Source organism: Nomia melanderi, chromosome 3 (assembly GCF_051020985.1).
Source record: "Nomia melanderi isolate GNS246 chromosome 3, iyNomMela1, whole genome shotgun sequence".
NCBI lineage: Eukaryota > Metazoa > Arthropoda > Insecta > Hymenoptera > Halictidae > Nomia > Nomia melanderi.
Window position 1 is genome coordinate 9602459 of NC_135001.1, and position 24535 is coordinate 9626993.

General features: G+C 42.0%; 1 protein-coding gene across 4 annotated transcripts; it reads left to right on the plus strand.

Annotated features, from left to right (window-relative positions):
- Positions 1-500: 500 nt before the first annotated feature.
- On the plus strand, positions 501-24156 carry Cep164 (centrosomal protein 164). 4 transcript variants are annotated; one of them, XR_004235490.2, is made up of 11 exons: positions 501-826; positions 5424-5672; positions 11416-12180; positions 12523-13466; positions 13600-14019; positions 15748-16076; positions 17130-17566; positions 18107-18279; positions 18852-19083; positions 19316-19490; positions 20070-20217. XR_004235490.2 is itself a non-coding variant. In XM_031982265.2 (11 exons), exons 1-11 carry the CDS (start codon positions 748-750, stop codon positions 20312-20314), a joined length of 4068 nt encoding a protein of 1355 aa, XP_031838125.1. In that variant the 5' UTR covers positions 501-747; the 3' UTR covers positions 20315-24156. The 4 variants fall into 4 exon arrangements, 3 of the variants coding, with proteins under 3 accessions (XP_031838125.1, XP_031838133.1, XP_031838142.1); XM_031982265.2 differs by having other exon boundaries at positions 19296-19490; positions 20070-24156; XM_031982273.2 differs by having other exon boundaries at positions 12526-13466; positions 19296-19490; positions 20070-24156.
- Positions 24157-24535: the final 379 nt, after the last annotated feature.

Consider the following 24535-nt stretch of genomic DNA (forward strand, 5'->3'; position numbering starts at 1 on the left):
CCCGCAAATTTTCTTTACATCTGCAAAAATGATATCAATCAAATTTCTCTCCATAAAAAACCATTACAAATCAACACAACCAAAGTATCACTTTAAACATTATTGTCATACTATTTACCCTTACTTTACACCTGATCATTATCAATCATTACCAATTATTGTCAATTATTATCAATTATTATCAATGAAAAAAGTCTCCAAACATTCCTTATCTCTATGAACCATTTTCACCACTACTACCCCACATCCGGACTAAAACTACACGATTCCTCCCGCTCAATCCTAATTAGGGGTACAACCCAGCCCCCACCGCGGTCTCGGCAAACAAAAATCCCGCGAAATCCCGCAGAAAATAAAAACAATCCCGCGCATTTCCCGCGCGGTCTCCGATTAATCGATAAGACAGTTGCCGGCGGCCGTGCGGCGGTTCGTTCTCCTTATCATTGGTCTAGTACGGGGTCACGCCACCGGGGGCGCTGGCACGGCCTCCCTCGCTCCGTCTCTGTCGCGGCCGCCGCTCCTTCCGCCGCTTACTTTCAAGTCGGATTCAACATTGACCGTCGTTGGACGGGCCTCGTCGCCGGGGCGAAAACTCTCTCGCGTGCACGCGTGTCCGCCGTGACGGGATTAACGACGGGCGACGGCCAATGCGACGCGACGCTGTCATGTGTCGCCGCGTTATGGTGAACCGCGTTATGTGAACGTCCTGCGACCGGGACCCGGCCTGTTCCTCTCGTCAGCGCTAGTATGAGCATTTCCCAGGACAGCGCCGCCACGATCGTCTGTAGGGAGGTCTTCGATGCGACTTCGCATCCGTCAGACGAAGGTACGTGGAAAAAGGATTTTAACCCCTTAGACTGCCATTTAGCCGAGCTAAATCTGGGCCATAATTATAACGGCTGTCTCACTCGCAATGCTTACGTTTAACCTGAAATTCTGACCTCGAGTCTCACTAGTAAACACTCGTGTTTGCTCTGAAATTGTGATCACGAGTGAGATTCGTCGAAGTAGGGGATCAAGCGAGGTATTTGTTAGAATTGGACATTTGAAAATACGACTAACAGCTGAACTGGCAACCCTAGGCTGCCTCGCCACCTCTGGCAGCGATCGATGTAGCACGGGGGTTGGTTTCTTCGCTCGCCACCGACCGTTAGCCCCACTTCCGGCTTCCTTCCTGGTTCCTTAATTCTTTTAGACGATTACTGGGGTCGCGGCCTTGACCAAGCAACTCCTGTGTCCTGTTGTTGCGCGTTGTGATCCTTTTACGTGGATCTTTTGGTTGACAGCTCTATGGATGGTGTGTTTGGGGTAGTTGCATGTTATTGTTGATTTTAATTGGGAGTTAATTGCTTAGAGTGAACGGAGCTATGTTTGATGAGACTTGACACAGTTCGAAGACGGTAAATGCGAAATATTGCGGAATGCCAGGTTGCGCAATGGAAACTGACGTTTACGTGCGAACAGACCGACTGGCGTTTCATGGCGAGGGTGGTTTTGCCAGTTGTCGTACGCTTTGTTGGACGTTACGTAGGAATGACGGTTTTGGGAGTATTTTGGTAATCGTCTTGTTTTGATGATCAGGTAATTAGGATTGATTTCTTTCGAATATTTCTATTCAGATGGGACATTACCCCAAACTAGAAATCAGTTATTATAGATTTCACCATAATTGTTTCAATAATATAAACAATATTAACGTTCTGTATAGATCAAAATTACCTAAGAGTCAGGTTAGCGTCAACGTCAAAAGCAAATCACATTAACATTCCTGGAAACAATAGAATATTCACGTCATACACTTCGTAACTTCAGAGAACCTCTGAAAACTTCGTAAAGTCGCACATATAATTATTCAAGTAAGTTACTGTTTAATTATGATCCAACGAGAATTCAAAATAAACTCAACGAAAGGAAAAACAGCTTCGAAGGAACACTGCAGCGCGACACTCCTCCTTCGTATGTTAATTAGGGATCAGCGAAGGGGGCAACGCGGTGCAGCAATTAAACGGCAAAGAGTTGAGACGCGAGAGAGAGGTCATAAATTAAACGGCACAGGGTTGAACGGTTTCGGTGGTGAGTTTTCTTGTTTATTTACACCGCGTCCGGACGGGAGCAGTGAGCTCGCAGCCTGGCGTTCCGAGGAAAATCAATAGGATCCGCAGTGCGGCGAAAGTTTTGTCATAAGCCTCGCTAGCCCTCCCCCTTCGGGGGTCGTGCCAGTGACTGAATTCCGCAGGATACGCAGTCCTGTGCATAAAAAATCGATTCCCAAATGCATCCCCTTCGATGACCACACGAAGACATCCTTATAAAAACTCAAGAAATGTCGATTGTAAGGCGTCCAAAACCCAACAAAAATTTCACCGCCGCACGGAAGACAGATGTTGTGGCGGTTTACCCCCATGCAACCCGGGGTAGCCACCTGTCAAAGACTTCCATGATGGAATTTTTAAACCGGCCCTCCTCCCCTATTTGCAGCGCTGTCGTTGCTGTCTGCGTCCTCAGCTCGGCAAAGAGAGGCGGGCGTTAAGTATTCACAGCGTTGGCGCACGATGAATGAAGAAGAATCGTCGCGCAACGACTTCGCGGCTAATTATACGCCAAAACCAGCGAACGCTGCCAACGCTTCCGGCGACGCTTTATCGCGGGAGTTTTCGAAGTTTGATTTTAAGAATTAACTCTTTGTCTTGGAATGTCGTGACGAACATTTCGAACGGGAATTGGTGGATGTAAATGTCATTGTATACGTTTGAATTGAAGTGGAACGATACTTTTATATCGTCAGTTGTTAATCTTTGGAATAAATGAAGATATTTGAGAAACACGAAATGATTACTTTCTTCTTAGCGAACTGTTAACGATAAAATTGCTGTGGAAAGTATAGCTGTGAATGAAATTATAAGGTAAGGGTTTGGACCCATTGCACTCGAAAGTTTGTTCGTTATAAATGTTTTTCAATTGATAACACATCGATGACAATTGTTATGTCTAACATTAAAAGAAATCACAGATAAATTAAAGTTAATTTTAATTATCTCATTTCAATGTATCATGTACCATTTTATTATACAAAATTTAATATTTAATGTCGAACTTCAGAAAAAACAGAGTCACTTCTTGAGCACTAATATTTCCTTAGTAAAAAGGACGCCGATCATTATAATCTGAGTCTCCGAGGAGTCGGCTTGCTTATTTTCCCTTTCCCACTCTATTACTCTTTTTTTCGTTCAGACGGTTCGGGTAAACACAGGAGACGCTCGTCGAGCAAAGTGCACGTCTGAACCCGGGCCCCGATGAATTATTTATAACGAGCGTGTGAAACGTCAGCGAGCGACGCGACGTAACAAGTTCTCGGGCTCTTGTTAATCATGTTCGACGGTATTTAGCTGAATGGAACCGGGCAAGATCAACGGCTCGCGATGGATTGATACTTTATCTGGCATCGGCGAGCGGACCTTCCGCGATTCTTTGGATAGAGTAATTTTCAAATATGTCGCGTCTGGTAAGCACGTCCAAGTGGCGCGTTACCGGGGAATTAATTAAGCACGAAAGGAGGTCGATGAACGTTGTATTGAATTAAACCGTGCGGATATAATAGGCGCCTGTCATTAATGCAGGATTTAGTTGGGTTTCCCGTGACGAGCTGTTGGAAAACGGGGGACTGGAATATTATATGTGGACGAGATGATAAGTTTACCCCCTTTTTTTATAATATTCTTTATAGCAATAAAAATAGTTCTCTACTGAAATCGTATTTTTATACCCAATGGTGTGCAGATTATAATAGGTACTGCGAACTATTTTTGCAAGAGGTATATATATATATACTGTAAATATAAATTAAATTTAATGAGCCAAGATTTTTATATCTCTCCTTTATCTCTTTAATAAAGTAAATTCATTGTAATGTATTATTAAAAGTTGTATACTGTCATAATGGTAGAAGAAATTTTCCATTTCTTTGTAACACTGCCTTACAAAAAAGTGACAAGGGTTCAACAGTATAATTTATTGTAATCCTCCCTCGTAAATGGCGTAACATGTATTTCCCATTTTCTGGCAAGCGTTACGCAATTTCCTCGACAGGTAACGATGCGCGTAGCCCGTGAAGACATCTTGACGCCCCCTTTCTTCCGGAACAACAGTTCCGCGTTGCCACGTGTACCCTCCACCTGGACTATAATCGATAGGCGTCGTTATAAGCCGCGCACGACCGACCCGAGAACCTTGAAATCACTTGTTCCAAGAGTTTAATAATACTTTCTCGCGTTACTCATCGGCACGAGTATTTATAGTATCGAACAATTTAAAAATTCCACCCTTATAACGGGACCGCGGTTGAATTCCATCTCCGTTCTTTTTTCCCTGTCCTCTTCTATGGAACAAAGATTCCAGGACTCGAACAATGCCGGCGTAACACGTCGAGAATTTCTTTATTTCACGGACATCCTTGACCTCTTTAGAAGCTTTATAAAGCTCGCGGTGCACGCGTATCCAGCGAAAGCTGTCTGTTTTCAGGCGGGTGAGTTTCCACGATGGAAGCTCGCGCTGTGTCCCTGCGGAATCGAGAAAGAAATGATCATCCTCGCTTTAATGTTCTGACTGGCTCTACTTTATGTATATCAATCTTGCAAGCTGTAAAATGCAGGTGCACGAGCTTCTAAACCTTGGGTAAATGAAGTGATTAATCCTGATACTAATTGGCACAATTATTCTCTTATCTTATCTGTAAAAGAATTTAATCCTTATTATTGATAATTACACTATGAACTTTCATTCACGTGCAACACGCTTAATTCAACAATATACAGTAAAATATATTTCGACGAGATCTTTATGATCAATTCTAATTTACTTCTATCTCTTAATTTCATATTTACCCAAATATATCGACATCCATTATAATAGAAAGAAATATGTAATATAATTCTGCAAAAGTTCGCGTCTGGGATTTAACATTTCTGTCAACGTCTGGCCTACTAATAAATAAAACAAAGATTAACAATATTTGTTTAGAAAAGTTTTGAAAAAACATTTTCAATTACTTTCAATTACATTTTAGCGATAAACCATCCGACAGTTAACTTTCACTGTCACAATACCTTCTACTTTCTACTTTCACATTTACCCAAATATACCGACATCCATTCTAAAAAAAAACCTTATATCTAAATACACTTCTTCAAAACCTTGTTTCTATGGCCTAAAACTCCCACCAACGTCCACAGTCTATTAACAAATAAAACGAAGATTAAAAACCCCCCTTTGAAAAATTCTTCGAAAAACACTGTCGCTTTTAATTACGTGCCACCGATGAACCATCCGCCAATTAAGTTCCACCGATGACAGAGCCGGTACCGGGGTCACCGGGTAAGAGCATCCAGCTTCTAATTAACTAATGGAGCGGTCGATTGGTTTTTCAGAGGTGCTTGAGTATGCGAGGCGCTTGGGAATCGACCCCGATGCGGAGCCGCACCTCATGGACTTGGCCCGGGAGGGCCTCATGGCGGCCCTGCCGAAGGGTTGGCGGCCATGCTACCACGAGGCGACCGGCGCCTGGTATTATTATCAGACGTCCACCGGAACCACCACCTGGGAGCACCCCTTGGACGCAGTGTACAAGGAGCTGGTCGAGCAGGCCAGGGCTGGCAACGCCAGGCAAATGAGCGTCGGTACGGATAGCCTCGTCATTTCGGCTGAATGGAAAATATAGGATTTAACCCTTTGCACTTGGACTGAATCCTCGATGCACATCCCTTCACCAGCTTCGCTTGTAGAGGACGTGACAAAGACTGATAACAGAGACAGCTTTCCGTTTCTTCTCGCATTGTTGCGTGGTGAATGGACCAGGTGACATTCTCATTTCAACTCGCGACCCCTCACCCGCACCCTATCCCACAAAGGTTTAACCAATCGTGAAATCAATATCTTGTTTTATTCTATTATTATTTCATTTGCTCTATTATCTACAGTTTGGAATATTCTTTTCAATTTTGTACACATCAACTGTTTTAACCCTTTGCACTCTGTAGGATACGCTGAGGCACGTATAGTATTAAATATTTTAATACGAAAGAGTTGAAGAAATTACCCTAGGATTATTGCATTTGTTACGCGTGCAACTGGTCTTAACGATCAGAATAAAAAATTTAAGACATGTTACGAAATCTTTTATTTTCACTAGGGTTACTATGAAAATGTCTTAGAGGTGCTGGTAGGTTATAAAATCGACTGGAGTGCTAAGGGTTAATATAAAGTTTGAATGGACACTGTGAAAGTTGAGGAAAAGATGGGGAAATATTTTTTTAACGCGATTTATGTATATGTCATGCAAGTCGATGATCTCCATGTTTCTTCTCGCATTGTTCCGTGGTGAATGGACCAGATGACATTCTCGTTTCAACTCACCCTCTAACCCACCCATCGTCCTTGTGAATGTGATACATATGTGATCTCCACCTGTGCTCCCTTTTTCGGCATTGATAAGCAGCGCAACGGAACGTGTAACCGTATATAGATCAAGTATTTTTCTCATTGCTGATGTAGCCGGCGGTTTCGTTTATCGGAGATCGCATCGCTCGCGTTTTGTAACAGCATGTAACACACACACACACATATATATATATATATTGTACGTGAATAAAGAGTGAAATGAATCCTTGGCTCGTGATGGCACGATTACATTTTTTTCTGTTTTTTTTTCGTTTCTTCTTTTGTTTTATGCTGTTCTTCTCGTCGTCCCGCGACGCTTGATGGCTTCGTGCAAAGGGTTAACGCTTGCGGCTTCGAGGCCTCGTTTCTTGCATAGTGAAATGTTTCTTGTGTTGTTTCTTCGTCTACAATGCTGGTCAATTGTTTTCTTTTTGAATGTTATACTAGGAGGGACTCTTTTTTTTTTTAATTGAACTCTTTTTGATCCCTTGTCTTGTGATACCGAGTCAGTCCTCTTCTGCTCGAGAGATTAATGAAGCAAAAATGATGAGTGTGCTTATCATACAGATTACAAAATAAAGGATTAACTCGAGATCTCCACCTGACTTTGTAACATATTTGCGTCTGTTTGCTTTAGTAGACATCGATCAATTTATCAGAGTATAAAAATCAGATTACAAAAATAGGGTACTGTTTATTTACGAAAATACTATATGTATAAATTCTGAAGTGGTAGATAAGTGCACTCCAGATAAGATGTGAAATTATAAATTCAGGAGAAACGTAACGTCGAACAAAAAATAAAATCTCCCCAACTAGTACTACCTACCTACAATTCTAATTTCAACGAAAAAAACATACAAAGTTCACTTCTCTCTACACAAAGGACATCAATACCAGAATCCACATAACAAATCGCCAATACTTTCGACCAGCAATACAGACTACAATCCACATATTGTACATTTCATACGAAACTTTCTTTCGGTATCACTTCATTCCTTTCTTACCCAACTCCCGGACTGTTGGTAAACAAGATAAGATAATCGTAATCTCTCGAATAATCGGTAATCGCGTACGTTATCAGTCGCCGATGCAGAGGAACGTGGAAAGATAATTGGGAATCAGAATTTCCGCCATCTCGAAAATCCACCTGTTACTCTATCGACTGCCAAAACGTCATGGTCTACGTCGCTAATAATTCGGTCGTCGTGATTTCGCCAGTTTTCGGTCCGGTCATCAAGGACTCGGTTTGGCAGTCGATTCCCTGGCTGGCTTGCCGTCAAGCTATGAATTATATTTTTAGTCGTTCCGTGGAATTTTTTTGGCGACCGGTCCGCCGATTTTCGCCGGGTCCCGCGATCCTCAATCGCCGCTTCTCCTCGTCCTCCGCGGTTTCGCCGCGGAACGGCATCGCCGGACGATACCGTAACGGGTTACGCAACGCGGAAACATTCTCTCTCTCGTGCTTGACCTTGTTGCACCGGGCCCGCGCCGCGGTTGTACACGCATTTCGTTTTCTTTTTCAACGGCCGCCCGATCACCGGCCTCTGCTGGCTCGGCTTTTTTTCCTCGCTTTTTTACGTAACGCTCGCAGGCCAGAAAACGTTCCGGTTTTATGTAACCTCGGGCAATCGGAATGACTCCGTTCACCGATTATTGTTCGCGGAGACGGATCGGAGATAAGGCGCGCGCACCTTATCGCGCGGGGTCGCTCGATTTAGCGGGCGAACTGAGGTTTGTCGAGGAATATTTTCGAAAAACGGTCCCCGTCTGGCAAAGTTCAGTCGTTTTATAACGTTACGCGCGCTGATACGGCGCGGAAGTTTTTGTTGTCTGGCCGGCTGACCGCGGTTATCGGTCACGTGCGAAAAATGGAACGTGGCGAACAACCAACGCGGACTGATGCAGATTTCACCGTTTCCTTTCGTTGGTGGGTTCGCTGATTAGTGATTGAGGTTTTTTGATGATCTTGGACTTGAATGGTGGAACAGGGAATTGGAAATTTGTATGAATGTATAAAATTTAATATTACACACGTGAGAAAAAGGTAATATGCGGACGACCGACGCGAGTTGACACATCTTTCGTTGCATTTCCGATGGAGTGGATCTTTTGATTGGTAATTTGTACTATTTCGGCTATTTTGTTTTAAAATAAGCTGTGCCAATGCTGATTTACGTGAATGCCCAAAATATAATATTATAATAGATGAATTAATTTGTTTTATTATAATATTCGTCTCCTTATATTTTTATTAAGCTAAAACATATTCCAAATTCAAACTGAAAAGGCTAAGAAACATTCTATGCATTCGAACTGCATAACTATTTTATGAAAACAGTTGATTGCCAGCAGGTACACAATAACAGAAACGCACAAATCGTGCGGAACGTTAACTGTTTACAGCCGAACGATGCCAAATAACGAATCAAAAGTGGCTAGCGAATTAAAGTAGGAGGGTGGAACGTTGTTCAGTGTGGTACTCGAAATTCGAGCACAATAACAAGGAAAACCATGGACGGATCGCAGGTTTTTGCTGTTCGGCAGATCGTAGGCAAACATTTCACGCGGCAAAACGTGGCTATAGACTTTAGAAAACGCAGCAGGCGAGCCGAATAAAGAGCCGGGTGTGTTCATTCCACGTGGTTCGAGTGCAATAAGGTTACAGACGAACGGATTTGTTGCGCGATCCTCCTCCGATCGGATAGGCCGGCGTGACGGGCGGCGTTGTCGCTCGCCGGAGAGCCCTTGAAACTCTTTTCGAGCGGCTGGCGGACCGTGCGACACATTCGTTAAGGCACTCACGTGTCGGCGCACTCGCTCGTGAAAGTACGTAATAGTCGCTTGAAACGTAGATCCGTCCAATTATCACGCCAACGTATCGGGCGCAAATTGTTGCCGGGATGATGCTTTTTCACCGGCTATGCGCCGACGGCTGCTGACGCTAGCCGGATTCAAACAGGACCAAGCATATAGCAAGTAAATGTGATTGTTGGTTAGACAAAAGTCTTGGTAAGAAGTGGTGAAAATTATTCGTAAGGTTGTGATGCAGTGCAGAATATTTTTAATGTCTCGCGGGAATAAGTATATTGCATGAGATAATATTTTCTTGCATATCGTTGGAAGGAGAACCTTTTTTATGCACTTGACATGCTTATTCTCGATCTTATGCTTCTTTGTTTGCGTGTTTTAAGAATTGTTTTTAACCTGTGCTTCTTTGTTACATTTTCGAAACATTGTTTTTACCCTTTGATCCTCTGTTATGTCTTTGAAATATCGTTTTCGATCTTTATTTCTTTGTCGCGTTTTTCAAATATTGTTCGGAAAATGATAAAGAAAATCTGAAAGCTCCATGAAGTTTCGGTTTTATTAGAGTCCACATTTTTGGATATGACAAGTCCTCGAATTTGTAGTAGGGACGATAGGTCGTGTTACAGTAATCATTAACATCGGATTAAGAGTTGACACTCGGTTGACGCCTTTTTTTAAAATCGCGGATTTGCGGTCGGCTCAGTGCGGACCAAATTGCGCGAGCGCGAAAAGTCAATATTTGTTGGCAGTTCTCACCCTCCGGCTCTTTCGTTTTTTCTCCGTCAATAGCGGAAGATTAAAGACTTGACGATCTAAAGAGCGGAGGTTTTCAAATTTTACCAGTGTCTATGATTCTAGGAAGCTTTATTTTGATCGATGATTCCAACATTTGAAAACCTTTCGAAATCAATGTCCCTTAACACTGGAACTATCGAGCACTCAAATTACCTTTCTAACATTTTCTTATAGAAGCTCCTGAAATGCATTTATTAAGATTTCGTTGGACTTACAATTCAGTTGGCGCACCACTAAATCAGTTTCTTTAGCAATTTTTCAGAAATGCATCTGCCATCTTTTCAATAATCGTGAAAAAAGAAATCTAGAAATAGATCATCTCTTGAGTTAAATATTTTTCGAATGATAAAAAAATAATTCCTCATTCACCTTTCTGTTCGAATTTTCTTTTTGTCGTTCACAAAACTTGTTGTATATTTAGAAAAATTAACAGATTCAAAAGGAAAAGAAAAACACGAAAGTTTATCGAACATTGCTCGCTATTTAGTCGGGAACTCTGGCTCAAAAGGGCGAAAGGGAAACGAGTGCGCTCGGCGGTTGTGAAAAGCGTTTGAAAAAACGGAGCAGAGAAAAAAGAGCACACGGTTCTAGACGTGTCGAGAGCACTCCTCGTTGATATATAATAATCGCTTCCGCGCTTTTCCAGGCTTTTAGGCGTATTTTCTTATCCATTTCATTGCTGCCCCTGTTATCTCTGCGATTGAAAGAAGAAAAAAAAGGGAAAAAGAAATAGGTAGAAAGGACGAAAAACACTGTCGTTGACTCGCATTCGAGGGAACGTTGACATCGTCGCCTCTTTCCCTCGAGAGGGCCACCGTGATCGAGGAAAGGTTGCGTTTCTCTGATCTATGAAACGAGTATCGGCTCCCATCTCTTTCGAGTTTCCTCCCCTGCGGTACCGAAACAACCGCAGGGAAAGTATTTTTAACGTAAAATATTTTAGTATTTCACCTCAAAGGAAAAATTTACACGCACGAGATCCCGGCGTACTTTTTATCTTTTATTTCTTTTTCAGTTGTACAGTGGAAAAGTATTTGATGACAGTTCTTATTGATCGTTCATTCGGTGCAACCGACAGTATCTCGGACAATAAGTTAGAGCTCTAACGTTTCCTTTAGGAACAAACCTTATCCTCCTTTCCTTTTTGTCCTTTCCATCTTCATCGGAAATAGAGTAATTTCTTTTCCTGTGAAGTGAACACAAATACAGGAACCTATACGGTTTATGACTATCATACATGTAATTATAGATTGTTGATCGTTAAACATGGCTAACGACCTCAGGTGTTCAAGCAACGTTATAAAAATTGATTTTAAAATAACGCAAGAAAGATAAAGTAAGATAGATTAAGTAAACCTATTTTCTGGTCGACAGAGGAGGATTCGAAGACAACAGCCAAGGACTTAGAGTCGCACGAGGAAGCGACGTTGCCCAAAGAAGCCTCCTCCTCGAAGGACATAACGAAATCCTCTAGTAATACCAATTTACCGCCTACCAGGATCCCTACAAAGTTAACACCATTGAAGAAACCAGAGAAACTAGAAGGAGTGCGACGGAAAGAGAGTCCTAGCCAGGAGAAGCAGTTCAAACCTCAGAATGATCAGAAGCTGGACACTCCTTTAGCGACCGATAGAGCCTCCAGAGACTATACCAATTTGAAATTTCAAGACCCCAAGTTCTACGAGTGTCCGAAGCTTCTCGAAAATGCTGCTTCGACGTCTGCAACTGGAATAACGGCGAGCACACCGCCGAAAAAAGAGCTAGACTTGAAAGAAGTACTGAAAAGGTCCGAGTCTCTCAGCCCGAGAAACGAGAAATGGGAACAATTGTCCTGCAAGTTTAGTTCCGAGGAGAGTATCATAGATATCGATAAACTGAGCGCTTCCACGTTGTTCAAGTCGGAGAAGACAGAGAAGTTCGACAAAGAGAAACACCCCAGCCAGTTCGGGCAGCAGAAGGAGCTCACTCTGAGCGGCGGGGGGACTATGTTTCTGAAGAGCAACAGGAGTAGAGATAATACGCCTAGTCAAGAGGCTGCTAAGCTCGATGACTTCCGGTCCGTGGCGATTACCGACGATACCACCACCGTTGGGGGAGACCGGCTCAAGTCCATTCTCAGGGAGAAGCAGACTGAAGATGGTAAGAGATTTCTATGGTTTTGAAGATTTAGTAAACGACTCGTTGTTTAGATGAATCTGTTTTCGAGTTAATTTAAAGATGAAAGGGTTTATTGGTCGTTGAAGTTTTGCTTTATTGTAACACTGTAGAGAGTAGTTTGGATAATTAGAGAATGATTTTTCAATTTGAAATAATTTATCAATTTTAATATTATATTGTAAAATTCAGTTTTAACAGCTACAGCAAAACTCAAGGAACTCAGCAGAACGAAATATTCTTTTATTATAATATAATATTTCTTTACATAATTTACAAACATTGACCCTAATTCAAAATAAATAATTAATTCTGGTTCCTTTATAGTAGAAGACAGACCAGTGGATGAAGAGCGTAAGAGCGTTCGATTCGACATAGAAAGGGAAGTGGACATTAAGTTCACGTATTCAGCATCAGAAGACGACTGGGAGTCCGAATCAGAGGAGCAAAACGTGCGGATATCCGCCGTTGTCACAAACAAAGTCACCGGTTCGATCCTATCCTCTCAAAGATCCATTACCCAGAGTTTCGACGACGAGAACAAAGAAGACTCCGAGAGCAAGCTCGACGAAGACACGAAGAGGAGCTCATCGTCAGAAAAGACAGACCCCTCGAAGAAGAATGTCAAGATCGTTGGCAAGAGGTTTGTCGTTCAAAACGTTTCGGAAACTGAACATCGTAGCCAAATGGCGAAAGAGAGCGTATCCAGGGAGAGTATATCTAGAGAAAGCAGCCTGGACTACGTACCAAACAAATTCGACAAAGTAAAAAACATCGATCTAGTCTCGAAGAGTGAAACAGACTGCAGCGTGGCGAAGAGCAGTGACTCCGACGAACTCAGGAAGAATAAAATAGAGACTGAGAAGCCAAACAAATCGGCAATAAGGTTCTCTGATGAGAGACAAGGGGATGATGAAGTCACGTTCGACCTGTCCAGAGTCATCCAGGGATTGGATCTTCAGAGGCAAGACAGCGAAGACTCTAGAACGGTATCGTTCGGCGATGCTGTTCCGCGGCGGAATCGCGGAGGACGAGGAGAAACGGCGATCGAGGATCGCGGAACCCGCAGGAAATCGGCGGATCGGCCACCGAAAAGATTCCATCGGAGACTCTACAGGCAGACCGAAATTGATTTGTTAAAGTGGGAGTATTGTGAGAAGCTGGAGAAAACAGAGAAAGACCTCGAGAAGAATTTTATAGCAGAGAAGAAGCTGTTGGAGAAGAATCTAAGTGACAGGTTGGAGGCGCTAAGACGAGACATGGCTGAGAAGGTAGATCGCTAAAACCCTAATTTTTCTAATCCAGTAAACATGAATTCATTCGATCGTACGTTACGTTATATTATGTAATACTAAACGTATTAAACGCGTCCCTTTTTTAATGAATAACTCATTGATCTTACAGGAGGAGCGAGAGATCAAGAACCTGATCGCCGAAATGGACGAATCGAGGCTCGAGAACCTGAAGAAAGTGAAGGCAGAGTTAGAGGTCTGCTACGAGAAGGAGAGACAAGAGATTCTGAGTAACTTGAAGACAGAACTAGACGAAAGAAAGAGGGAATTATTAGAGTTAAGGAACCAAGAAATGGGGAAATTAGAAGATGAGCATGAACGCGATCTGGGAGAGGAAAAGCTCGCCAAGTTGAGTGAGATGGACCTGACGAAACAGCACACGGAGAGGATCGAAACTCTGAAGAAGGAATTGGAGAAAGAGTTTGACGAGCTATGCGCCGATCTGCGGTTGCAGCAGAGGGAGAAAATCAGAAAAATGACAGAAGAACACGAGAAGTGCCTAGCGGATATTCTGCGTGATTTCCGGATCGACGTGAGTACCTGACGATGCATATTATTCTAAGTACTCGAGGTTGTTTACATGCTGACGTTTGTCGTTGCGCAACCCCGCCGACTCCCATCGGGCGCGACGTCAACGCGGCTTCACATGTTACCTCGAATCCATCCTTGTTTAAGGAAATTAGGTTATTTATGGGCGATAGAAACGATTGCGGTTATGCAATGGCTAGTTAACTCTGGCTCGAGGCGTTCGTACGACGCAGACCTCGTTAGCCCGCAACTTCTTTTCTGCGAACGCAATAAAATGGCTCGCGACGAGCTCCTTCGGTGTTAATGGATTCGTCATTCGATTTCGCCTATGATTGTGTAACGCTGTCCCGAATGCCTCGGAATGGATTTGAAGGTTTACGTGTAACGAGACGGGCTGAGGAAATCGTTCTTCTTTCCCAAAAAATAAATATATTGCTTGCGTGTGAGCCGTTCGTCGGGCAAATCGCTTAACATTTTACTGAATTTTCTTCAAATTTCATTATCATAACGATTCTCGAATTTTTATGTTTAAAAGAAATTTTCTCATTATCGGGCTTATAGTAGCATGGAATAACGAAAATTTTGTTAACCATGCAGAAGTTGCATTATTAATAATTATTACTTCAAGGATATTTAACGCATCTTCAATGTTGCTTAGAGTAAAATTACATCTGTAGCAATAAAGTAATGTATATTCTATAATGTTTACTTGATTATCCAGTTAAAGAGAAATTTTAGAAAACCATGAATGCTATTACATTAATCGATTTGACCAATGTGTTGCTTATTTGACGTATCATATAAGCGTATATTACGAAGATTTATATTTTAAGAAATAATAAAGCATATCGTTGGAAACACACCGGTAGATATATCGTATCTTTCGGACATGCTCGAAACGACGTTAAGTATATCCGGTCAGTTTTATATACTTTGGACGATTTCACAAGCGTGCCAAGAATATTAGTAACGCCACAGAAATTGTTTCACGAATTTATGTATTAGATGAGCTTCTAAACGGCCTAATAGCTTTTCTACGCATTACTATCAACTGTGCAAACGAGTAACACTCTATTTCTCAATAGGGTTACAAATGTAATGTGAATTAAAAATATTTTTGTTAGGCAGTGTTTAGGAGAAATCTCACTATGACGGAGAACAGTGACAATATTGTGAATATTTTTAGTATTAAGTATTGATTCGAAAATGATTAGAGAACATTATGGCTTAACAGTGACGCTGGTATGAAATAATAAAAATAATATTAAATACGCTGGCTCTGTGTCCTAATACTTAACTCCCATCCACGAGTGTTAGGAGATAAAACTTATCACAAATTATGATTACTACAATTAATTAAACATCATTCAATTTTAGCCCATATCGCAATGAATCCAGAAAAGCTTACATAATTTCACAGGTTTCAATCATCACGCAATAAATCCTCCTAAATTATTCTATACTTAACCAACTTACGATCCAAGTTGTACCATACATGAATCATTGTCATCTGATAGGCTAGCAACGAGTGTCCTCACAAAATGAAATCCTATATCCAAATCCTAGCACCAGCCATACCTGCTATCGCAATGGATGTTCAATCAACTGCGTCAAGGAAGACTGTGGGATCAGTCAGTATTTGTCGTTCGATGTTTCTCGACGTTTTCACGTGTGAAACCCATGTGTCCCTCCGAAAACGCGTTTCAAGTAAGTTTGTCTGCTGCCTTTTCAGGAGACCGTAGCCACGCAGCAGATCTACAAGCAGCGTTTAGGGGAAATCCGGCCCGACCTGTCGAGAGACGCAGAAATCAAAACGAGGAAGCTGGTTGATCAGCGATCTTTCCAACAGGACACCGTGGATATCGAAAAGATGAGGTCCGAGAACCGTCTAATGCAAGACAAGTACACAGCACTCAGGGAGAAGTACAATAAGTTGAAGAACGACGTTCGTCTGGCTGTCGAGAGGAGGAGAAGGAAGGTGGAATACACCACCGCCTCCGAGACCGAGAGATCGACGTCCACGAGGACGAGGACCGATCGAACCGAGTCATCGGAACAAAAGTGAGTCAGAATTAACGTTCAGTTACTCTGGTGAATCGTTCGTGCCAACCACTTGCACTTTCGAGCTCCTAAGATTCAAAATTTGTAACGATTAAAAATTCAAGATACAGTGTAAGAATAATGATATCTTTTGGAGTTAATATTCAGCTGAAAATAATTTTCGGTCAGTACAGCACCTTTCAAATCGTGAAGTTTTTTTATTTGGGCGAATGGTTGGTACTCTGTGTAATATTACAAGTAGCAGAGTGCTTATAGATGTGATAGCTGTTTCAAGTACCGTGGAAGCATGATCTTGCACTTGAATATATTGGGTACCTTTGTCGTTCTCAGGTGTCTCAGAGCACAATTCACACTAGATGGAAGTCTATTTAACGAACTATACCCAGTGTATTCCAACAAGTATTTCACATGAATCATATTAAATGTACTAATACTCCTGCACATTACATTTATCTCATCACCGCCTCAGTACCTTCACAGTCAGTATCACGTACCCGAAATAACCATGCGGATATTGTAATATAATCTGTCTCTAAAGTATCCTCGGGGCAAACGCAATAACGTTTAACACCTCCAGCAAGATGTTAACCAGAGCTCGGCACGTTCAATTTATTTTATACTGAAGTATATACTCTAACTCTGTATATATATATATTAATCTCAAACTGCACCTGCGGTTTTATCCTTTTTATTAACACGTTACCTCAGTCAGCGATAACTGATGTAACATGCCTAACCGCACAACTAAAAAAAGGAGAGTGGGGATAACGATTAAGCACAGGTAGTGAACGATTGAATATTTGATTGATAGGGACATTAGCGAGGACGTGTTCGCATCTTGACGTTGCTGAGACAGCCTAACGGCGAAAGCGTTAGCTACCCGTTGCCTAGTGTCGGAAGCGATTGGCTACACATGTTACGATTAAATCAGAGAAAAAGCCCCACGGTGTCTCGCTGATTCTTGACGCGGGGAATAGAAACTGTGAAGGTACTCTCTCACGTTCATGCGAATCGTCCTAATGTCTGGCTATAGGCCTTAAATCGTGCTCGCAGTACCCCGGTGAGGAAGACGCGGTCTAGCTCCGCGACGAGGAACGGGAAGCCGCAGGAGGCACAGCCGGCGGTCGAACAGTCCGGGGATCATCAGCAGGAGCCGGACGTCTCGGGCGCACAGAAGCCCGCCGCCACGGGGTTCCAGAAAATGGCGACCGCGGCCGGAGCCTCGAAGAGCGCCGCGAGAATCGAGTCCGACGACACGATCACCGCCAGCGAGACGAACGCGAACACGACGAAGAACAAGAAGAAGAGCTTCACCAAGAGAACGAGCAGCCTGTCAAGGGCGAGCTCGAACGCGGCGAATAACAACAACAACAATCCCGAGAACCCGGTTGAGAACATTAGGAAGCAGCTGGAGAAGCTGGAAGATCTCGGTGATCAGCTACCCAGCAATGAAACGGCCTACACTTTGCGATACCCTTTTCAAGACAAAGGTGAATGTTGAGGAATGCCGTCGGATGACCTTTAATTCTATTTGTCTTTCTTTTTTGTATTTAAACTAAGCATGGGATTATTTTGATGAACTTGTTAACTTTGTAGTAGTTTCCGACACACTTCACAACGAATTCGAGAATTGACAACAGCTTAAACGCTTCTATTTTCGGCTCGGATGTTCCTTTCTTCTTTTCATGCTTGTTGATTTATATTTTCATGAAGTTTTTATTGTTATAAGCTTGTCGATTGGTATCTTTGTTTTTTGAATATACATATGGTGTTTTTGATTTGTTTTCCCAGACATCTATACACTTTACTTTGGCTAACCGGCTTACACACTCCTCTTGGCTCGCTCGTAAGCCCACCACCAGGACTTTTCGGTTCCCTTACCGGCACACCTTCTTCTTGTTCGTTGGTTTTTCTTCTCTCTTCTTCTTCTTTTTTTTTGTTGATTCTTTTCTGGCACGCTGCTTCACGACTATTCCTGGGTTAGGAGCTCGTCTAGATGACACCGAAAAGGATTTTGCTCGATTTTCTAGCGCCGGTAAACGCGTCCTCGGAGCTGGAGTTCTTCCGGCACCGAATTCACGTAGAGAGGGATTCTGTGAGAAGGGCACAGGAGGCGCTCCGAGACCAGGAGGACGCTTTTCAGGGACGCCAGAAGGCTTGGAAACAGAGCAGCGCACGGGCGACCCTCGAACAACTAGTTCAGGTACCTCTTGTTAACAATTTACCTGTCTGCGTCTTTTAAACACGTATCCAGACAGCTAAGTATCGATAGATTGCTGATACTTTAGTCAATTGGAGATTTTAGTGGATAGATTGCTGGCACTTAAGAAAATTAAAGATCTCACTTGATAGATTACTGATACTTAAGCTATTGATATTTAATCAAATTATAGTTTTAAATCGATAGATTTCTGACATTTCAGCAAATCGATAGATTACTAGTACTCAAACAAGTTAAAGGCGTTTTTACTATTCAAATTTCCTACTACAAGGCTATTTTTACTACTCGAGAAGTTGGTGCCAAGTTGTAGGCGATGCTGATAGATTGCGGATTTAGTGCATTTATTTAGAATCCCAGGAAAAGGGGAAACTGTGCCAACGAGACTCGTGCTTGCTTCCTCGAGATTCGTCGACCATGCTTCACCGACCATGTTTAAATTATTTAAGAAAATTTCGATTTATCCATGGTACATCTATAGTCTAGTGAAGCGTCGACTAATCTGTCAATTTTCATGAGCAATCCACATGTCTGATGTGTTCGTTGGTGAATTGCAGAAGGAACGCGAACTTTCAGACATGGAAGTGAATTTACATCGCACGAAGAGTCTTTTAGGAGAGAAAGTTATCCATTTAAGACACTTAGAGCAAACGCTGGAGAGAGTGGCCAACGCGAGGCGGAACGAGAACGACGCGTCTTCTACAAGAAACGACGAATTAACTTTGAGCGATATGTCTAGCGCCAGCAGCGGCTTCAGCTCTACTGACCTGGGAACGGACACGTTTATAGGTGAGTTGATCGCACGCGTGGAAATCCCGTTCGTTATCCGCTATCACGTTCTGTTTCGTTTCCATCATTATTCGACAATCTCAGTTCGATTGTTTTCTTCGATCATCGTCGAGTGGCTTTCGTCTGGAAGGGCAGACAGACGATCCGGTTAACGTCCATCCGCACACGAATTTATTTTTCGGTTTTTTTGTGTCATGATCCCCCGTATTCAGACAAACCGGATCACTACCAGGAGTCGACGGAAATCATCGCAAGCCTGGAAAACCTAAACTCGGAAATACGTGAGATCTGGAGCGTCCTGAACAAAAGACAGGACAGTAACGTGCCCCCGCCACCCACTTTGATGTACTCTTATTTGCGATGGCTACGGTTCCATCATCTCGCTGCTCAGCCGAACAATGTGCAAGGTTCGTAGACATTTTTTCTGTTTTGCTTCCCCTCTTTTCCCCCCTGCTCATTTACTAATTCTCTTTTCATAATCTATCTTTTTTCCTGTGCTCACCTTTTGTTTTGTTCTTCTAATCTATCCTTTCTTTACTTCTCATTTTTTAATTTTCTTCTTTCAACCTATCCTATTCCCGTTGTTCATTTTTTAAATTTTCTTTTTCTAATCTATCCCTTTCCTACTAATCTTTTAATAATTTTCTACTAATCTGTCTTTTTCCTACTTCTCATTTACTCTCCTCCATTTGCTTGTATACTACCCCTACTAACTTTCCTTTTTCCCTCGATTGACCACCATTGCTTTTATTTCCTCTTACTAACCAATTACTTCCACAAATCATTTACTCTTTTTTTCAAACAACTGTCAAAGATGCATTAGCAATTCTAAGTGGAACCAACCATTTTCAAACAATTTTCTGTCAACTGCGTATATGAGACTATTATATAGAACAGTAATCGTAAAAAGAGCTGCTTAAGTTCAATCATTGAGCACAGCAGCTTCAGCTAACAATGTGAAGCCAACATTCTTCGTTTTTCCACAGGAACGTTTGGCACTCCGAATATACAATCGAATATTCTATCGCAACTGACAGCCGCGCAACCACCGACTACCACGCAGAACATAATCGCCCAATACGGTCCTAACAGCGGATTCACGACCAGCGTCGGCACCGTCGAGAAGACCACCTCGAACCTGATGGAACGAACGTGGAATCTCAGAGACTGGCTACGTCAAGCTCGCGTCGAAAACACTGATCTGATTAATCCGGGACAAGCGACTCTTTAAAGAGTACTTTATCGTATGTTAGAAACAAACAAATTCGTTTCCAAATGTCAATCGCTAATGACACGACATACTACAATATTTATCAATAAGGGGAGCCCGAGGTTCATCTGAACTGTATCAAAAGTATCAGATAGCCCTAACAATTTCGTAAAATGGATTAGACCACTTTGGAGAATCTTTAAAAGAAATTTCCTGAAAGTAGAAGTCGAATCATTTAAAAGTCGAACCCATTGTAGTTCTGAAGATTTTTAATTGCACTGGTCCAGAATGGTGAATACTTAGAGTAACTGTTTCGTTGACGTAGAATTCATCAACCTTTTCCGAAACGAGTTGAAGAACGCTTTTCTCTCTGGTGAAAGTAGTGCAATATTAAATATAATTGCATAGGATGTTAAATAAGCAGTGAGATTTCAGTGAAGAAATATTCATTCTCCTAAGATTGTTTCTGGCAACCAGGCCCACTTACTTCATTCACAAAATAGATTTTCATTTTGTTCTTAAAGGATGGTAGAGGAGTTTCTTTAATGCATTTAATATAAGTAGAACAAGTATATACAGATTAGGTTTTTTTCAATCTGAGCTTTTAAAATGAGAAGCCTGTGACAGGACCATATTTCTAATCATTAGATTAAATTAACTTCGATCTACACTCTTCTAAATACTCTACTAGTGGCAGACACATATACATGTCTTGCCGTTTATAAGATTGATGGAGATAGCTCCTATACAGTACTGAATTATAGAAACTCCTTCACAGTTCATTCAACATAGAGTTATAAGTCTAATTTACGGACCTGAAAGTCGTGCAATTGTATACGAATCATAGAAGAACGTAGCCGAGTCGATGAGAACGTGAGTCTCGCAAGAAAATTCTCACTGTCGATTAAACATTTTTACCTGTAAAATTAGCCATTCGTATCAGAGAATTCCCCTACCGACCAAAGTCCACATCGAGTCATTTGGAAGCGAGTTTCCCGTCGATCGTCGTTAGAATAAGTCTCGAAATGATACTCGTTCCGGCCTAGGCCGGTCTCGACAGCCTCACATCCGCTTGTTCCTAACGAGTTCTGTTCGTCTCTTCGCTGAATCATCAAACAAAGACTGCAACGCGCACGTAGGACCGTCGTGGCTCACGACGATCGGACTTCCGAAACAATCTCTGGACGAGCGTCCGGCTCGACGATGGCACGGAGAAGCGTTCTATGAGGTTTATTTTGCCCAGGAAGCAAATGTGTTTCAATGAAGAGTGATGAACAAGACTTCAACGGATTCGCGAAGTTTGCCTGTGTCGAGGGACCTGTGTGCGTGTGATTTCCGCGTGAAATGCATAGTTTGACCGACCAAGGCGAAGGACGCGGGCGCGCGTGCGCGAAGGCAACGTGACGGAAGGAGGAGGTGCTTCAACCGTGTGCTCCACCGTCTGTACACGTTGCGCTTTGTTATTGGCTGTAGCGATTGACGTTAAATTCGGTTGACTGAGAATACTATTAGCTTTTTATCTAGTATAGAAGTACAATACTTTAGCAAAATAGAGTACCTATTGTATACGTTTAATTAGTTTTCTTTTAATGTTTGTGCACTATTTCGGTAATCATTATTTTATAAAACAATTACCGTCCTGATTTCCTAAATATATCGAATAACTCAACGCAGCAATTTGTTTCAAAATTTTTAGTTGGAGAAGATATTAACATTGAGAAGCCTATCGAGTTGTTCTTAAATAGGGAAGTATTAATATAGATAGTATGTAATGATAAATCGTTTTTCTTCTTGGTGCATTACTAGGTTTTACCGGTTTAGAACTCGGTCGGTCAAACTATAGAAACCTTCGGGCGCGTCCTCATGTAAATAAGAATTCCTTGGTGCCCGTAAGACTCGGTACGGTTCGCTGGTTCCTCCTCCTGACAGTCTGTTGATCCTTTACATATATTTTCGAGATCGATTTTTCCGCGAGCGAGAGGAGACTGTAATACTGTACGTATCTCTATATTCTATATACTTATTACGATATACATATTACCCGACAGTTCGAATCGTTTTAAACATTTAATCGCGTTTGAGGTGGACGCGCAACTGAACGCGGGATCTTCGACGATCGAGAAGCACCGACGACTTCTCCCTATCTTCTTCTTTCTCTCTTAACACCGAATGTGATGCGGATAATCAAAATTATTTGTAAACCGACCCGCGATACTCTGTACACCGATCGTACACGCGTTTCAAAGTCCGAAACGACGCCACCGGTGCTTCATCGAGCCTTGAAGCTCGACCGCGTACGAAATTTCGCTCCGTTTTGCCGCGATACGTCTATCGAATGCCAAAGTTTCGTAATTATTCGACACTCTTAATCGTAATTACACGCGTACTCGCAACTAGTGGCCGGTGTAACGTCGCATCGATGCTACCGAGAAGTATCATTAAGCGAGATATACGTCGAGCGTCTGAAATTTCAATGTTTACCGATACTTGTCCCGCAAGATTTGGAATTACTCGAATGTCACAGGTAGCATCGACGTCGATCACTATTACCGGCTACAATATTTACAGGGAAAGTAGAGGCGGTGTAATGCCAAACGTTTCTGGCCCGATCGAGTAAAACCAGAGGCGATCCTCGACCCCCGACGTATGTAGCTCGCAATAATCTTGATCTCGTTAGATGTATAGTGTAGCGCGACCGAACATTCTACACTAAAACGTTGAGAGTATTAATTGGATTTATGGCGGGCGCGACCTTAGAGAATTACTCGCGTGATTCGTTTTCCACGTAGTTGTTATTTAAACTGTTCTTTATTGTTACCGTCGTTGATAGATTCCGTTCGATCTTGTTTCGTTTCACGATCGTTCCGAAATTGATCGACGTTCACTGTTCGCGACATTGATCGAGATAATGAAAATGACTCTTTTATTATTAAGGATACCGGAAAGTCTTTTTGCTTTTATCATAATACTTCGCATGCGAGTAATGAAAGGGTATACTTAAATGCATAAGAGAACTTAAATTTAAATCAATTCAAGTTAAGAGTACGTATTGCAATGCGGAGATCAAAGGGTTTAAAATACGCATATACTTTTCGGTATCCTTAATGTAATCGATAAAGAGTGACGCGGATAGTCTGTTCCTCGTTTTTTCCTATTTTTCGTTGAAACGATCGATATTCCGAATACGTAGAGATTTTACATTAGCACCGTCCTTGTGAATCGTACAAGCATCTTCCTCGTGAACGAACGATATTACGTCCGACAGTTTTGCGTTCGTTCTCTCGTTACGGTCGCGCCGCTCGGGATTGGCGTCGCGACAGTAAAGTGAGATCGACATGGATCTGTTCTACTCGTGGCATAGCGAGGAAGAAATGGAGTATTATACTCGACAGATAATATATTTTATAACTTAGTTACGTTCTCTTGTTACGTCACTCCGTGTTAAGCTCCTCGCACAACAAATTTCGCGGTAGCGAAATAATTATATTTTTTTCCTTTTCCGTCGACGGGACGCGTCAATGATTGATTCTGTCGACGGAGAATGCGTTGTTCGCAAGATTCGAGTGAGTTAGATGTTGTTCCGTTTTGAGACTCGTCCATCCTGTTGATGGGAATTGTAACGAACTTTGCCGATACTTTGTTTAAGTAGACGACGAGAGCGTACTCGGAGAGGAGTTGACTGAAATTCGCTGCTTTCTAGTTTAATTTCCGTTCGTCGACTATAGCATGTGTATGATACGGGAGACATTACGACGTACAAGATTCGGTAAATTAATTTTTTGACTACCTTGTATATTCTGTAATATAGTATATATTTGTATGGACGCAAATATATATGGTCTATAAATGATTACTTTACTCGATGACTGTTCTTTTCTTTCGCTTGGTAAACCTTCGCGATCGGATACCGTCTTAATGGCGACTTCGAGCTTCAATATCTAAAGTAAAAAATTGCAAATAAAGAAGTATTTCATTATTCGAGGAATGGGAGATTGACACGTGGTTTTCTTCGTTTCTATTATTTAAGGCTTCGATACGTAATTCAGTTTTTTCAAGATTTTTAGAGGTTTGAAACATTTTTGTAAAGGGTTAACATGTTTACGTGAATATATTTCGTGACATTATATTTATTTCTTTCGACGCTTATATTCAGTTAGTTTGTATCATAAATAAGCAGTAAGTAAAATGAGAAATGTAAAGAATTTAAAGAATAACTAATTAATACAGAGGATCCGTAACTTT